An 18,758-nucleotide genomic window follows, 5' to 3' on the forward strand; every position below is an offset into this window, starting at 1 on the left:
AAGAACTTAATGAAGCATTACTGTATGTACTAAACATGTAGTCATTTCAAAGAGATTGTAAAATAAAATATCCCAAATTTTATTCTTCAAAAATATGAAACAGATTCACCCCCAAAATGTTTCTTTCTCCTTAAAAATGAAATTAGCCATTTAGTAGTATTTCAGATTCCTTCTTCAGAAATTATTCTGAATAATACATTTCAGTCCTTAAGGCCTCGGCTCTCAATGATACCAAGGATTACTGTTGCTGTTTAGTCACTCAGTCATGTCCAACTCTTTTGTGACCGCATGGACTCTAGCCAGCCAGGCTCCTCTGTCTGTGGGATTTCCCAGGGAAGAATACTGGAGGGGCTTGCCATTCCCTTCTCCAGGGGATCTTCTGACGCAGGGATCCAACCTTTTTCTCCTACATTGCAGGTGAATTCTTTACGGCTGAGCTACCAAGGATCTATACTAAGGATTAGTAGGACATAAATCAAGGAATCTATCTTCATCAGGAAAACCCAGACAAGATCCCTGCATTTTCAGGCATTTACCTTGTCTATTAATGACACCGACTAGGAGAAAAGTGTTGGTCATTTTGATTTCATTTGCGTGCTGAATTCATACACATTTACTCTGAAATCAGTGCCTTGCTACGCTATATCAAATCCAGTAAATTAAGATTCATCTGAATGAGACCAAATGTTGGGAGCACCTCCACTCTTGACTTTGGTTGCATTCTCTTCTAAAAAGCTGTTCTCACAACCAGAGAAAAGGAGAGCCTGACACGTTCTGCCACCCAGCCCTCCCCGTGTATACCCTGGAGGCAGCGTGTTCCTATCTGAGATGAAAACCTTAATGTCATCCTGACTCCTGTAAAGTAAGCCATCTGTGAGTACAGTCATTGCTATTTTTATTAGAAAACCATTAGGTTTTTTTTTTCTTTCTTGAAGGGACAGATTTTAAAAGACGAAACAAAATTGTCATTGATGACTTGGAGAGTTTCAACAACTGATACAGTTTTTAGGGGTTTTTCAGGGATGCAGGCTACGGGAACAGAGACAAGGCTGGATGGGTGATTGCCATGCAGTGCAGGTGGCCTGGAGGCTGCGCTAGAGATGCTGAGGGCATCTGCGAGGTCCCTGCCCTGCTTCCCTGTCCTCATCCTCAACTCTGACTGTCACTTCCAACCAGAGAGGCAGACACGGAGGGCTGCCCTTCTTGGGAAGGGGAGAGGGTCCCACACTTCCTGCTTCTGTGGCCTCACCTTTTCAGGGGCGTCCTTCAACACTTCACCACCCTTTCTGCATCACTGGCCTCACCTTTTTAGGGACGTTCCCCCATCCGATCACCCCTTGCTGTTTGGAAGATCGTGGGCAAAACTACCTTCAGAAGAGCCATCTGTGAATTAGTCATCACTGTTTTTATCAGAAAACCATTAGGGCTTTTGTTTTTGTTTTCTGAAGTGACAGATTTTAAAAGATTAAACAGAATTGTCACTGAGGACTTCAAACGTTTCAATTACTGATACAGTTTTGAATGTATCTTTCTAAACACCAGTCTCATTATGTTCTGTTGTGGTTCAGTCACCCAGTCATGTTCGACTCTTTGCGACCCCATGGACTGCAGCATACCAGGCTTCCCTGTCCCTCACCATCTCCCGAAGCTTGCCCAAGTTCATGTCCATTGCATCTATGCTTAAAATTATTTAGTAGCAGGTCATGATTTCCAAGATCATGCTCAAACTCTCTTGAAATGTTTATTAGACTTTCTATAGTACAAGATCCTTTTCCAATGCAATTGAGTTTATTCTCAAATTATATCATCTTTCTTATTGTTTCTAAATAGGAACATTTTTCTCCTTCTGGCTTAACATATAACACTGTATTTTTCTTCATCTCTCTCTCTAAATCATCTGCTAGAATGGCTCCTATTCATCCTTCAAAACCCAGATGGCTTCATGAACTCTCAGTCTAGTGGGTACTTTATAATAATGAATTCATTAAAGTAATGTATCTATGTCACTAATGTACCTTGTAGATATCTCTATCTTCTAATGTACCTTCTAGAGATATCTCTACAGTGGAAGGCCACTGAATTCCCATTTTTGTCATTACTGAAATACCTGTTGGAATGTTCAACTTGACTGTGAAATATTTGTGGGCTAGGATACTGTTGGAAAAATATAAAGGGCACAATATACACATATTAGGTGAAGGAAAGCAGATGGCATGACAAAATGGAAAAGACAGAATTTCAAAGAAAATGATTTTAATGGATAGTAGCTACAATGTGAGCTAAGATTTTTAAAATTATTTATTTCAAATAATTGAATCTTAAAAAAAATAAATCCATTTAAACTATGCGAATGCATTTATTTAAGGAAAAAATGTGTCTACTGCAGCTGGAGAAACAGATGTTCCGTGTCATATTTCTGGTACCATCACATTCTGGTATAAGATAACTGTATCCAAAATCTAGGACTCCATCCTCTAATTCTTTACCTGCCCTTGGCTCACCTTGCCACTGCCTCCAGTCTATTAACACTCTAGAAACCTTTCCATGATTTTGTATTGCCTGTAAGCTAAAATGCATACTTTGGGGTTTGGCATTCCAACGCCCTCATAATATGATCTTTATTAATCTCTGATGGCCTAACACTTTTTACTCCTCTAAAAGAGATGTTATTGACTTGAGATTCTAACTCCCCATGCACTGAGGGCAGAAACCCACGGGAGCCTTGTGTCAAGGGCCCGCAGCAGCCGAGCAGCGTTCTTAGTGAATGATGTCACCGCTGTGGCCACTGTTTCGTTACGTGCCATCCCTGTATATCTGTGTCTGCGATTATTGGCAACTTTTTATTAATAGTTACCACAGATTAGATTTGACTGAGAAAGAGTTTACTGTGGGGGCTGATATTTTTGCTGCAAAATGCTGTACCCTTGTTATTATAGATAAAAAATTACTCTTTGAAATTTTTAATCTCCTTGGCTCTAAAAACACTAGCATTATTCAAATACATACTTCCCATATAAAGGCAAGATATATAAAATCATAGCTGGATTAAAAGTAGTCAACTTCTTTCACTGTAATGTTGGAATTTAAAGTGCCCTCCCAATGTCAACCTGTTCAGTTTTCAAAACAGCTTTATTGACAACGACAAGGACAACACACTGTCTTATGTGTTTTGATGTCTGTGCCTCTCTCCCATCAGATTTGTTCCTCTCCCTGCTGATCTGAGAATGTCACCGTGCTCCTGTAAAACAGTTCTCCTTTTCACCATGCAAAGCACTTTCTGTACCTACCAGGTAATCTCTTCCAGACAGAAACAGTCCCCCACGAACGCCTACATTCCCACTTGCGTGCTATGAACAGACCTTCACACATTCCCGGCTATTTGTCATTTTCACATAGGACTTAGGTGCATTGTGTATTATATCTTTCCTGGTTTTCCTCTCTCACGTTTGTTCACCCACTTATCCTACCATCTGTCTTATCTGTCTCTTCACTCATCATTCATCCATCCTCCTATCCACCCCTCCCTCCCTCTTTACATCCAGCCCTCTATCCATCCCTCCCTCCATCACCCTGTTCATAAATCACACATTTGTCAAGGGCTTTCCTAGTACCAGGCCCTGTGCCAGGCTCTAGACCACAAGGATGAATGGAATATGTCTTATACTCTCAGGAAGCTCAGTGAAACAACCACTTAACTAAAAGCCATCTCCTCCAGGCTGAATTCACATATTTCCCCTATTTACTTCTTTTTAAAAAATTTTTTTCTTTTGGGGTAAGAAATGGATTTATTCAGGTTCAGAGAGAAGCACACTCCACAGACAGAGCGTGGGCCATTGCAGAGGGTGAGTGCAGCCCTGTTTACTTCTTTGGTCTGTTACATTTCTACAGAAGATCACTGTTTTATGAATTTATACTTATTATTAGTATTTCCATATTTTACATTTTCATGGTGGCTAATACAGATATCCTAAAGTTCAGTCTGGCTCTGATTGCACTTTAAAACATCACCAAAGGATACATTTGTGCTAAACATAAGTTCTTTTCTCTTTTTTATAAACAGACCATTCTTGAATTTTAACTTTAACACAGAAAAGATAATTACAGCCACACACTCTAATAAGTACTGTATCTTCTGGTATTTGAAGAAGGTGGTTTGGCTTGAATTACATGTAATTACAGATTAAGAAAAATTAATTACTCTCACTCAGAATACTATGACCTGTATAGCAAGCAGTGATGAATAAAAACCACTATTTTGAGCTTATGAGTGAATTATGTACCACGTGACCCTATGTATTATTTCATTATGGAAATCATACCAATCTGGTCAAGAGTGCTCAAAACATATCTCTTCCTCCCAGAGCGACACTTTGTGAAAAGCAAACCAAAGCCAAACCCAAACAAGGTTGATTAGCTCCAAAAAAGTGCACTGGGTAAGTTAATGGATCCTCTCAGGGAGCACCTTTACTCTGTCTTTTTAACAAAAGGGCCTCAAGAATGTCAGTAACAGTTACGCTGCCCCATGGAATGAGGTTACAAATGATTAACAGCAGCATAAACACGATCACAGCCGTTGTCCCCTCTGGGGTGTGGACACAAGCGCGAGAGTCCTGCCACCACCAGCATCTCCATGTTACTGCCCCCGTGTGCCCTGATGTCGGCCTTACTGCTAAAGACGCGCATCTTCATGCGCCTGTGTCCTCATCATCTGGTCTTATATTCTTCTTCCAGAGTATTTTAGTGTGTTAGTCACTCAGCCGTGTCCAACTCTTTGCAACTCCATAGACTGTAGCCTGCCAGGCTCCTCTGGCCATGGGATTCTCCAGGCAAGAATGCCATAGCGGGTTGTCATTCCCTTCTCCAGGGGATCTTCCTGACCCAGGGATTGAACGTGGGTCTCCCGCATTGCTGGCAGGTTCTTTACTGTCTGAGCCACCAGGAAAGCCTTCTAAGATATTTTTAAAAGATTACCTAGCCTTCCTAGTTTTACAAATATTTCTTCTGTGGTTCATTCATATTTGCTTTGCAACTCACCTATGTTTATTTTGTGAACTGTCTTCTGCCTTCAATGGCTACAGGGCCAGGTCTTTTCCATCTTTTTTTTTTAGTATAATTTTTACTGGAATTTAGTTGATTTACAGCATTGTGTTAGTTTCAGATGCACAGAAAAGTGAATCAGCTATACACACACATGGGGCTTCCCAGGTGGTGCTAGTGGCAAAGAACCTGCCTGCCAACGCAGGAGAGATCAGAGACTCAGGTTTGATCCCTGGGTTGGGAAGATTCCCTGGAGGAGGGCATGGCAACCCACTCCAGTATTCTTGCCTGGAGAATCCCATGGACTGAGGAGCCTGGCGGGCTACAGTCCACAGGGTCGCAAAAGGTCAGACACGACTGAAGTGACTTAGTGCATAAACACACACACACACATGTGCCCACTCTTTAGATCTTTTTCCCATATAGGTCATTCCAGAGTATTGAGTCCCCCGTGCTATGCCTTATTACTTATCTATTTATATACAGTAATGTGTATATATCAATCCCAATCTCCCGATTTATCCCTTCCCCTCCACTTCCACCCTGGTCACCCGAAGTTTGCTTTCTACATCTGTGATGCTATTTCTGTTTTGTAAAGAAGTTCATTTGCACCATTTTTCTTTTAGGTTTCCCATGTAAGCAATATCATATGGTCTTTTCCGTCTTTGAGAGCTCCACTCTTATTCTGTGCAGCAAATTCACACTTGGACATAAGAGCATGAGCGCATTCCTGACCTAAACTGATGTGCTGGTTTTAAAAGAGTGTTCACTCTTTGAGTCAATAAAAGGTCACGTGCTTGTTGACTGAAGGTCCCTGTGAGGGCCTATCCCTTCCCTCCTCAGCCGCCCTCTGTGTCCATTGCCCTGCTCCGTCTCATGTGGGTTACTACCTAAGGCTTGTTGCCTCGCTCCCCAGACCTAGATTTGCTTTCCAGTGATGTTTTTCTCCTTCTTCTCATGTTTGAAGCGTGAATTGGATCACGGTGACACTCTCCTTAAAGCTCAATGGCTTCACACTGAACTTGAAGTAGGACGCTGAGCTTTGCTCCCATAAGTCCCTAGGGCTCTGGACCCCATGTCCTTCTAAGCATCCATTCTAAAGGGCGATTCTGCCCTAGAGAGTGACACTCATTCATAATGGGCAAAACCCCTTAGCTATGACAAGGTGGTGGTATACAACAGGTGCTTAATAAGGGCCTGCTGAATGACTACCTCATTCCAGGTGGCACAGTGGGAAAGAATCTGCCTGCCAATGCAGGAGATGCAAGAGACCCAAGTTTGATCCCTGGCTAGGGAAGATGCCCTGGAGGAGGAAATGGCAACCCACTCCAGTACTCTTGCCTGAAGAATCCCATGGACAGAGGAGCCTGGCGGGCTCCAGTGCATGGGGTCGCACAGAGTTGGACAAGACTGAGCACGCACACAGCACACGGCGGACTGATGGAGAAAAGACGGACCTGGGGCGGGCGTAGGCACAACCCCCGCTCTCCCAGCAGCAGGAAGCCGGAGCTTGGCCGACCCGGGAAGGCGAGCCTCGAGGGGCTGCAAAACCCCTTAACAGCGGAGGGACTCTGTACCCCCTGCCGCAGTCCTAGTGCCTCATCCATTGTCCTTCCTGGGGAGCGGGATTGACAGGCGAAGAGCAGAGGCTGAGAAACATGGCCTCAGAGGGGGGCGCTTCCCCCTCACGGCTGGGGCTTGGGGCTCTTCTCGGAGGCCCCCCGGCAGCACGCCCGCCCCACGCGCTACTTCCGGCCCAGCCCTTGCCTTGCCGCGCGCTACTTCCGGTCAAGCCCGTGCCTCGCCAGCCTTCGCGTTTCAGCCTGGACTCTGTGGCTGTGGGTGTGCCCTTCAGGTCCCCGCCTACCTGACCCCGGGCCCCCCGGATTTTCCCCCAGCGAGGGCTTGCAGGACCCTAACCGGTAGCTGTGTGTGGGTTTTCTGCTCACGGTCCACTTCCCTGTTCCCCTCGTGAGGGGCCAGGCCGTTCCTCCCCGAGATGGCGGCACCCCTGCCTGCGTGACCGCGGGACACACACAAAGTGCGGCCAGCAATGGGGCCGCCTCGCTCCCCCAGCAGACCTGGAGTCAGAGGAGCCGGGGCTGATTCCTAAGACGTGAAAGGCCGGGCTCGCAGCGGGCATCGCCGCTCTCGCTCAGCAGTGGTTGAGTGCCAGGCACTACCACCCTGAGCTTTCTGCCTAAAGAGGCCGAGAGGGAAAACGCAGAATCGCTTTAAACGAGAGACGAGCACACGGAGCGGCAAGACTCGACTGCGCGTGCTTCCCTTTTCAAAGGGCGCTTGGGGTGAGGAGGAGATTCGTTCACTCAGCCCTTCAGCAAACACAAGCTGAGTGTCTGTGCTCACCAGACCCCTGGGGGTGTGATTGTGAAACACACACTACACACACGTGTGTGTGAAAATATATAAGAAAAAAAAAGAGACGTAATATCCGTCCTCAGAGTATAAAGGGATACACGCTGACCAAGAATCAAACATCTATAATGTTATTTTTAAAAACCGACTGAATACACACCAAGCATCCGGGGTAATCTATAGGTAGGTCAGTTAGTGATGGGTGTGATCTATATTGTCTTCTTTAACTTTCTCTATGTGTCAGATTTCTTACAAAGATCGAACCCTTTGTAACAAAATCACAATCACATATATGTGTATATGAATGTGTTTAGAACCTGAGAAAAATGGAAATAAATATATGTGCACATATACAGTAATTCCCAGTCATAATGCACACAGTACTAAGAGATACTCTTAGATACCTATTTTTTATTATGCTCAACAGTAATAATGCCTGAGAAAGACGAAGAACATGAGAGAAAGAGTAGTTTTATAGGCTATTTTCTAGCTTGTACTTGTGGTTGATTTACGAAGTGCTCCTCCAGTAATAAAACAAAGGCTATAAACCATTAATTTATTGTACTAATAAGAGCCAAGGGCCCTAATACAATTGTCTCGTCTTCAAAGATGTAAAGAAAGTGGAGCATGTTTAAAACTTGAACAATTTCTTGCTCTTACTTTTATTATCTTTTCTCTACTGGACTATTTTAGATTAATGAAATAATAAATCCTTCATCCAACTGATTTTATTTAATGTTATGGTAAAATGTTAATCTTGCAATTCTCAGTACTGTCAGAGTGAATCCTTGCGAGGCCATATATTTCAGAAAGACACGCAGTGGAAACTAGGCCATGCCTTACGAGAGAGGGTGTGGAGGATGAAGCCTGCCTCAGAGGAAGGGGATGCAGAAAACAAGGACTTCGATTGCTCCGGTAGCGAATAAGCACAAACAGGGCGAGCAGACGTCATTGAGTCTGGGGTTCGCTTTCTGCTAGTTCTTTCAGAGTCTCTTTTTTCTTCCTTAAAGAAAGAAAATTTCTTCCTACATTTAAAAAAATTTTTACTGGAGTTTAGTTGCTTTAAAATGTTGCATCAGCTTCTGCTTTACAGCAATGTGACTCTACTGTGCATATACATATATCCCCTCTTTTTTTGGATTTTCTCCCCATTTAGGTCGCCACGGAGCACCGAGGAGAGTCCCCTGCGGTACACAGTAGGTTCTCATTAGTCATCTGTTTTATACATTGATGTTGTTTAGTCCCTCAGTCGTGTCTGACTCTCTGAGCCCACAGACTGTAGCCCACCAGGCTCCTCTGTCCATGGGATTCTCCGGGCAAGAATACTGGAGTGGGTTGCCAGGCCCACCTCCAGGGGATCCTCCCGACCCAGGGATCAAATCTGGGTCTTCCGCATTGCAGGCAGATTCTTTACTTCCCGTCTGTGGCACCTTGAGCAAGTCATTGGGAGCCCTCTTGCATCTGACTCCCCATCCTCACAATGTTAGGGAAAGCAGGAAGTCTCCCTGAGGTTATCATCTCAGCTTCTCTTTCCACGATGTCCTGTGACAGATGCGCACGGAACACCTTTGCTCGTCCACGGGGCTCCCCTCACCCCAGAGTCCCAGAACTGTCTGGAAGGACAGTAAAAGCCATCCCTGTGGAAGCCTTGCTAAGCAGGGGGCTGCCCGGTGCCCCTGAACAGAGAGATCCATTTCTCTCTTCATCACCCTCCAGATGGCTTGAAAATGAATATAGCATTCAAAGAACTACACAGAAGACAGCATCCCCTACCCAGTTGATTCATATAAAATGTGTGAAAATCAGACGATACCACTTATTTTTCCACTTAGACTTAGTTTCAGAAGTTTCCCCCTTGACGGAAGTGACAGCATGGCTAATGCAGGCCCACCCGTCGCTGGTGTATGGCTGTGAAAATCGGGCAGAAAGGGTTCGATAAATGAACACAGACTGGAGGGATGATTTTTAAAGGTAACTTTTAAAGTGGGACCGAATTAAAAATACATATATTTAAATAAATGAAATACCTGAATAATTTTTAAAAATACTAGATAGTAGAAAGTTAATAACTAGTAGCTTAATTTAACTTATTTTCAAAACGGGTTTTTTTTTCCCCTCACAAAAGAAGCAATCCACAGACCTTTTGTTTCATGAAGAAAAATACCTCTGGTGAGACACAAAACCGTCCTGGAATTCACTCCTGTAGAGTCTATTCGAATTGTTTCAGGAAACTTCAATTGCTTTTTGAGCAACTTACTTAAATTCTGCTTTGAAATAAGGATAAAGCTCGTCCAGCGTGTTTTTAAAATTTGTCATTTCATGCACATGAACAGGAAACCGCCAAGCACTGATGCCTTTCTAGCCTCACAGTTTTCCTTCACTTCCCATCAAGTTAAAACTGCCTTCTATTCAGGCAGTGATGCTGCTAATGTACAGGAAGCAATGGCAGGACTGAGTCTGCCCAAACTTGTGGTGACCAGCTCAAATGCTGTGAAGATTCCTTGGAGAAGTAAGGGCCGGTGGCGTGAACTATCCAACAGGCTAATCGCTCTTTCAGAAACAAAAGTGCTTTAGAAAAAGCACTGTCTGTGTGACTTACAATTCTTTCATACATGCTTAAAATAATTAAATTGGCCCCATGCAGTATTCCACTTAAGCTGTATTTAGGTAGTGATTACAAATTCTAAACATCATCTTTAATTACAGAAGTAATCCACGAATTCATTTCACCTTCTAAATATAGACATACACTAAAATTCCATTTGACTCTCATCTCGAAACCATCCTTCAAATACCAGAGCTCTTAGGTTTCTGTGAATTGTTCCAGATTTGAAAGGTTCATATATGTCTGTGTATGTGAGTGAGTGCTTAGCCTCTAAGTCGTGTCTGCTCTTTGCGACTCTGGACTGTAGCCTGCCAGGCTCCTCTGTCTACGGGATTCTCCAGGCTAGAATACTGGAGTGGGTTGCCATGCCCTCCTCCAGGGGATCTTCCCAACCCAGGGATCGAACCCAAGTCTCTTACATCTCCTGCACTGGCAGGCGGTTCTTTACCACCGTGCCACTTGAGAAGCCCACGTCTGCATATATAGAGTCGTTTGGTGGTTTCTTATCGATAAAGACTCATTGACTGGCCAGGCAAGTCTGCACCAAGCACCTGCCTGTGAGACGCCCTTGCTGGAGACACGCAGTCCACAGGGCGGACACGGCCTCTGCAACGCGCTTACTCCACTGGTGGGGGACAGACAGGCAGCGGCTCGGTAGAAGACGGGCTGTGTGACCCCAGGAACGGGGACAAGGCCTGGCCACCCGCCTGCTGGGGTGCTGCCACCTGGTTCAGCAGGACGGGTCTCCGCCTGCCTCTGCCCACGGGATCAAGGCGAGGTGAGCACTCCCAGGGTGGCACCTGGACCGTGGATGCCGGCCAGCCCTGCGCATCCCTTGCCTGGAGCAGCCAGGTCTCCACTCTCAGACTAGAACAGACATTACACACGGGACAGCACCAAACATTTCCTCCCTTGAGCCCAGTTCCTCCGCTTCTCCCTTTTCTCCTTCTCCTCCTTTTTCCTTAAGTCAGGACCCAGCCTCCCAAAGCCGTGGCTGTAGAAGGGTCAGGGGGCTGACGCTCACTTAAGAAAGATTCCAATCAGAACTGGCAGCAACGGCAAAGCAGCCAGCGTGTTTTATCTCCATCTACCGGGTGCATGAGAAACGGGAAAAAAAGACACTAACCATGGGAAGCAATCTGCTAGGCTCATCAAGGAACCTCCCAGTGCCTCTGATCAAAGCCCTGGTCTGGAAGCATAATCTGTGCCTTTCAAGTTCTGTCGTCCGAGTAAAGGGACTTTCAGTGGCTACATTAAAAGATACAGATCGGAGCGAGTGCAGCGGAAAGAACCCGCCACCGAAGAGCCCGGTCTGGTCCCGGCAAAGGGCCTTCCGGCCCAGACGAAATATTCACCCCACCTTGCATTTTGATCAGGAATCCGATCTCTACAGCGACTTCCTCATGTCTGCAGTGAGGTTATTCCTGTTCCCTGCCTCCTTTCTTTCTTCTGCATGGCATTGTTAGCTATCAGGGTTAACTTGGATAGAGCAAAGCAAAATAATAAAAACACCCTTGGAGTTGTTGTAACAGACTTCCAGGATAAGAGGAATCATTACTGGTGAGACTTCAGAAATTCCAAGGCCTCGAATACTGACTCAAAACCCACGGCTACGTGAACAGTAAACAGCACCCGCGGATCACTAAACAAACGCACAGCACTGAAGGGAAGACGACTCTCTCTCCTCCTGTGTGACAGAAGCAGACCCCAGGGTTCAGTAGCGCATACGGAATTGCTCTAATGTGCAAAAGAACAGGAGCGATGGAGCTAGAGCCCCCGTGCTGATGCTGTGAAGGTTTCCTGCATGGGTTGTGATGGCTGTCGGGGAGAGAGGAAGTGATCTCATAGGATCCTCAAGACCCACGGGAGCCACGAGAAAAGACCGGCTTTTCAGTTCAGAGAATAGAATTTCTCGCTAACACTCCGCACCAGATTCACGTAGCCAAGAACGACTCCAGTCTCTTCCTGTTCGAGCATCACTTCTAAGTGCAATGGAGGAGAATAGCCATCAGTTTCATGCTAACCACTTGGAGCCAGAGGACGCATAAAGGCTGCTTCATGGAAAATATGTTGGCCTCTTAGCAATCTGAGGACCATGGTGCCTGAACAAAACCGCCCATTAGGACCTGCTGCTGCTTCAAACATTTCTTATTTAATCCTCGTCCTTGTTAATCTCCCACAAAAGACTGGTAACAACTCTGCCTGTAACTTTCAACACATTTCAAACAAACGCTTTACTTCTGAAACTGAGGGGTCTGGCTTTCTAGGTAAGAAGTTTTTTTTGTTTTGTTTTGTTTTTTTTTTCCCAATCATTTGCCTTCTGACTAGTACAAGAGTGAAATAGGAATACACTTTATTTCTCTAGAGTCAATAATTTGTCTTATAGCATAGAGAATATGAAAGGTTACATCTTAGAGAAGCTGAAGAAAGCCACCTTTCCTAACTATTCAAGATGGAACGCATAAACAAATACGATCTGCAAATGAATACGTTTCTTCTTTTCTTTGGCCTCCTTTAGGGAGACAAAAAAAAAAAAAAAGCCAAGGAAAATAAATTAGTGTAATGAAATGGGAACTCTTCCCCGTGTTTTATTTTGATGTACTTTTTCAAAGGCCCAGTGTATGTGTGGTTCAGTGTCACACCATACCCAGCGGCAAAGTCGAAAGTGTCCTAGCACACGTGGGGGAAGGGACAGCTGCCTGGCTGCCCTGGGTTGTCCCCTGGGCCCCCTCCCTCCTCGTTTGACCCCAGACTCCAATCAGGTGTCTTGGAGGACCGAAGGCTGGTCAGGTGTTATGGTTCCTGCCAGTCCCTCTCTCAGTGGAAGAATCTTCCCAGATGCCTCAACAACTCAACATTCTTTCTCAACAGTAATAAAGTACATCATTCTTATCTATGTTTGTTAAAGAGCAAAATGCAACAAAATGCAACAGGAAACTCTTTGTGTTCTGTATTCACTTCTGTTCAGTTGTTGTTCAGTTGCTCAGTCGTGTCTGACTCTCTGCGACCCCATGGACTGCAGCATGCCAGGCCTCCCTGTCCATCACCAATTCCTGGAGTTTACTCCAAAACTCATGTCTGTTGAGTCAGTGATGCCATCCAACCATCCTGTCCTCTGTCGCCCCCTTCTCCTCCTGCCCTCAGACACTGGCTTAAAGTTCTGAGAGTGAGTCAGCACGCCAGCCCCACGTCTGATGCCGCTGAGTCCTGCGTGGCTCGCTGACTTCACTCTCTGTTAGCAACTCCTCCTTCCTCCTCCTTTTTTATCCTGTCTTTTGGCACGGATGTGCATCTGTGCCTACTACAGGCTGTGTGCGCGTCCTCCTTCAGACCGCTATTTAAAGTTCAACTCCGTTATTAGTTAAAAAAGGGAAAGAACAGGAGAAAGGATAATAAAGAAAGTGCCTGGGTGGCACCGACAATTAAACCGTTACTCATCCCTGCTAAAATGCTAGGTTCCTGGTTCTTCATCACAGACGGGTGAGGATGCTGGTGTCAACCCAGGGCTCAACACCTGCCTTTCCCACCCTGTCTTCCCCTTTCAGACACCCCAGCAAGTCTGCACCTCCTCTTCGTGTCGTTTCTGCACTAAAGCACCCTTTTTTGGCCTCATCCACCATCATATATTTTCCCTCGGAGGCACTCGATCTCCCTATCATTTTTAAAAGATGGGACTTATGTCTGCTTTCCCATAATTGTTCTGTTTTGCCGAAACTGCTGCTGCTGCTGCTGCTAAGTCGCTTCAGTTGTGTCCGACTCTGTGTGACCCCATAGACGGCAGCCCACCAGGCTCCTCTGTCCCTGGGATTCTCCAGGCAAGAACACTGGAGTGGGTTGCCATTTCCTTCTCCAATGCATGAAAGTGAAAAGTGAAAGTCAAGTCGCTCAGTCATGTCTGACTTTTAGCGACCCCATGGACTGCAGCCTACCGGGCTCCTCCGCCCATGGGATTTTCCAGGCAAGAGTACTGGAGTGGGGTGCCACTGCCTTCTCCGTTTGCTGAAACTACTGGCTACCAAACTCTCTGCCTCCTGTGCAAGTTCCAATGTTTTATAGCTAGAAACTTGCAGGAGTTCCTGGTGTCAAGGACCCCGATTCCCATCATTGCTCAGTTCTGTTTCTCAGTTCTTTTACATCTCACGTTCCTCTTCCTGGCACTACTCACGGCAGTCTTCTGAGTTGCTTCAGGGATTAAACAAAATCCAGGCTCCGCCGCTGGGTTTCTGAAGAGCACATCCCTGCTCTCCGTCTCCTGCTCCTTCCTCCTCTGGAAGCATGGCTACCACCCCAGGGAACCCTGGGCTCTGTCAACCACCCCTGTTTTGGTTCCTCTGACTTCTCCCCTTTTAGACACTCCAGAAGGCTCTGCTGCCTATGTTGGGGTCTGAGATGCAGGCAAACTCCATCCTGAACTCTTCCCTGAGTCATGAACATTGGCTCCGGGCTTCCTTCGTCCTGTGTTTGCTGATGAAATTGGTGAATCAGGGCTGCTGTGTGTTCACGGACTACGCTTGGCATCTCTCTTTGCCAAACACATCACAGCACTTTGGTTTTGCTGGTGAGTCTCAGGCAGCGGCAACCCACTCTAATATTCTTGCCTGGAGCATCCCATGGGCAGAGGAGCCTGATGGGCTACAGTCCACGGGGTCGGACACAACTGAAGCGGCTGAGCGCACACACACACTTGGGCGGCTCCCGCAATGACTCAGCTCACCTACTGGCAACCCTGACCTGCTCTGGTAGGAGCTTGGGGGTCACCCACCTGCCACCCTGGTAACGGGCAGTGCTTCAGGGCCAGCCGGCACCTCTCCTCGGCGGGCAGTGTCCTCTCGTTGCTGGGGAGGGTCTCGGCCAAGGGCCTGTACCTGCAAAAAGCAGCGGGGACAGGAAAGCCATGAGTGAACTGGTCAAGCAAACGACTTTTTTCAGCAGCGTTGCCTTTGTTACCCAGTTTTTAAATCCTTCCCCTTTCTTACTTTGTCCTCTGTGCCCTCACACCTCTGTGTGTCGTGAATTTCGCCCTGGATCACTTGGAACGGCCCTTGTCCTTTACATGGATGTGATTTTAAAAGGAACCAAATATACTTCTCAGTCCTCTAATGTACCTTTAATATTACCAGGAGAGATGCAAACCATTTATCAAAAGCACGTTCCAAGAGAAAGAATACGAATTTATTAGTTCTCATTTAGATTTTTAGAATACTCAAAATACACCCTTTAAGATTTTCCAGCATTCTTTATCAATGTTTGAGACTGAATCTAGATGAAGTTAGAATCTATAATAAAGGCAGACCAAAGCACCCAGAAGTCTTATTTAAGTGAGAGGTAGAGAAGTGCCCTCCCCATAGAGTAGAGATTGAGTGCTTTAAATCTTCTAGAGAGACCCTTTATTTTTGGAAAATTCTTCCAAATAATTAAATTTCACTCTCTGGTTGAAATTCATGGCTATATAAAGTTTTCCTCTGGGTTTCTTAAAAAAAAAAAATGTCTTTAAAGATTATATGACCCATTAAAAAAAAAAAAAAAGGTGCAAAGGCATTTAACCTGACATGCAAGCAACACAGCATTAGGAGAAAGGGGAGGGGAGGGGCAGGGAGGGTGAGCACAGGAGGAAGGAGAGAAACACAGGGGCTGCATCTGGGGCGTTTACAGTCCTCACATTGGGCCACCCTGGGAACTTACTGCCGATCGGTAAGTCACTGCAATTCTGTCAGTTTCTGTGGAACATCTTAGCTTTCCATCTAGAGTTTGTTGCAGCAAATCTGGCATCTTCTAAAATGTGCTCTGCTTCCTGAGGGAAGCAGTGAATTCCCTGCACCCTTGGCTGTCCACCCTCCCCACCCGAACACTGACAGGGCTGGACGTGTCCCGCTGGCGGTCACGTGGGCATGCTCGGTCACCCAGTCGTGTCTGATGCTTCGCTACCCCGTGGACTGTAGCCCACCAGGCTCCTCTGTGGATTCTCCAGGCAAGGATACTGGAGTGGGTGGCCATGCCCTCCTCCAGGGGATCTTCCTGCCCCAGGGGTTGAACCCATGTCTCTCCTGCATTGGCAGGTGGATTCTTTACCCCTAGAGCCACCTGGGAAGCCCCACTGGCAGCCACACCACTTCTTCATTTCTGCAAGTACAGAAGAGAAACGAGGTGTCCATTGTGCAGGGTCGAGGGCTGGGGGCAGTGCAGCAGGAACTATGGATCTGGGGCACAGCATAAACCCTGAGAAGATACACCGGTGTGACCTTTTCAACAGCAGACTTTTGTTTCCTCTCTAAAATCCTTTTAGCACTGTCCCCCACAACTCACCATTTTATCTGCCCTGGGTTGAGCATTGTCATCGTCCTGCTAACCATGAGTCAGGCAAAATAAATATGGCAGCATCAGCAACATCCCTTCCCTCTCAACCCTAGATTTTCCTCATGTATTAACTCAGGGTACAGAAGGGAGTAAAAATAGCAGCAGAGACTGAACATGCATTTGGAGTGCCAGAGGCGAGGCTCTGAAAGCTCTCGCTCATTGTTTTGATCACACCGAATGGTCTAAGACGATCTGTGGATGATATTCAGTGATTTTTTTTTTTTTTTGATAAGAGGCAAGAATATGCTTTCCTACCCAGTAGGCACTAGACTTGGTATCTGCTGTATTTATTTTTTAAGCTGGTCTTATTGTGGTTGCTGCAGAAGAGAGTCTTTCTAGGCTGGCACAGAGCAGAGGAAGCAGGGATAACAGAGGTTGTGTGTGGGGGCTTGGGAAGCAGGAGGAAGCTGCAGGGGCAGTGGAGGGACCACTGGGCATTCCCCAGAGATGCTGGCATATGACCTGAGGGCATCAGTGGGCAAAAAGGGATAATGCGTTACCACGTTCAAGGGGTTCAAAGGTGATACCTACCATAATTGTATAATGTTTCTGAATAGGAAAGAAACTGGACTGGGGACCTAAACCCAGACTCAGGTTTCAGCTTTGCAGCGATTTGCTGTGAGGTCCTTGGCAAGACACCGAGCAGGAATTCTCCCCTCTCTTGGTACTGCACCTGTGTGCTTCTCAGGATGTGACACAAATTCTATGTTATGCTATAAAGGTGAATTTACTTTTTATCTGTCCCTGAAGTGTGTGATCTTCCCCAGGGCACTGGGTTGTCTCTGTACATCGCATGGTGTCTACAGAATTGTTTATGTGTGGAGAAAATAACTAGTGCATTGGCCAGAAAGTTCTTTGAGGTTTTCCTGTGAGGTGGTATGGAAAAATCCACAGGAGCTTTGTAAGCAACCCGATCAAGGATGGGAGGCCAAGAAGCTGGACTGGAGGAGTGGAGGACAGGGAAGAACGTTTCTCGGGCACCGAACAAGTGCCAGGAATTTTCACCTGCTTCTTCCCACGCTCCTTGAAGGTGCAGCACGTCTGGATGACTACCCTCTTTCAACAGTGAGAAGCTGATGGTCACGGAAATGAAATCCCTTGCCCAAGTTGACATGAATGATGTTGAATTGTGTTCCCCCCCCAACCCTCCACTGCACGGAATAGATAAACGGCTCAGTGGGTAAAGAGTCTACCTGCAATGCAGGAGACACAGGAGACACGGGTCCAGTTCCTGGGTCAGGAAGATCCCCTGGAGAAGGAAATGGCAACCCACTCCAGCATTCTGGCCTGGGGAATCCCATGGACAGAGGAGCCTGGCGGGCTGGTTGCAAAGAGTCAGAGACCACTGACGACCAAGCACAGCACAGGGGATACACGGATGTGACCTGATTTGGAAATAAAGGCTTGAATGAAGCAATGCAGTTAGAATGACGTCAGCAGGCAGGGCCCGAATCCCACAGGACTGGTGTCCTGACAAGAGGCAGAAATGCTGTGTGAAGACAGAGCCACAGGGAGGACACCACTTGGTGAGGGAGGCGGGAGTGGGGTGATGCAGCTGAAAGGACTGGGGGCCACCCCCAAAGCTAAGGAGGCAAGGAAGGGCCTCAGAGGGCTGGGGCCCAGCTGGCGTCTCCGGGACTGTGAGAGAGTTCGTTTCTGTGGTTCAAAGCCCCCCCGAGAGACCTGACACAGACGTGAAAGGGGCTGAGCCGGGCTGCACTGGGGCGGCCTGACTCCGGAGCCGGTGTCTGCACCAGCGTTGGTCGTTCGAGGCATGAAGGAAGCCTCCCCGGCCCCAGGTGGTTCCAGAGTAAAAGGGACGAGACTGGGCACAAACGTCTCAAACGGCCAAACCCCCGGGGGCCCCAGCGGATGGCACTCTCAGAGACAGGACTCCTTGGTTCTCTGACCTCTGGGTGACTGAGCCTTCCTCTGGCAGTAAACTAAGCTCCTAATGAAATACAGACTCATTCAAACACTCAGGAAAATCAGCGCATTTCTACCACTTAGCCGGTTACACAATGAAATGAAATCACTCACATTATCTCTTTATTCTTTTATAATTGTCTCATTCTGGAACTCTGCTAATTATCACGGAGAATGGAATTGACATAATTCAAGTATCTGAATACAGTATTAACAAGTCAGAACAAAAGTCTTAACACGCGGTGCCTTTCTCTTCTCGTTTTATATCGTTCTTTTGACACTTAAAGTGGTATAATTCTGACATTTCAACCGAAAAGACAAAAGCGTCATCTTAGACAGGGTGAGGTACTCTATTTTAATGTAATTAAAAACATCTTGTCTCTGGAATCTGAGTGTCACCTCTAGATGGAGTCACGGGTCCACCCCTGCACTGAAGCTTGGCCTCCGGGAGACTTCCATC

General features: G+C 46.5%; 1 protein-coding gene across 2 annotated transcripts in view; it reads right to left on the reverse strand.

Annotated features, from left to right (window-relative positions):
• The window catches only part of MYO16 (myosin XVI), a 517,517-nt gene that overhangs the window by 83,345 nt on the left and 415,414 nt on the right, over positions 1-18,758 (reverse strand). For both annotated transcript variants that reach the window (XM_044927086.2, XM_044927087.2), the window contains exon 28: positions 14,781-14,883. In XM_044927086.2, coding sequence (XP_044783021.2) covers positions 14,781-14,883 — 103 coding nt within the window. The remainder of the gene's footprint in view (positions 1-14,780; positions 14,884-18,758) is intronic.

The sequence above is a fragment of the Bubalus bubalis genome, chromosome 13 (genome assembly GCF_019923935.1).
Source record: "Bubalus bubalis isolate 160015118507 breed Murrah chromosome 13, NDDB_SH_1, whole genome shotgun sequence".
NCBI lineage: Eukaryota > Metazoa > Chordata > Mammalia > Artiodactyla > Bovidae > Bubalus > Bubalus bubalis.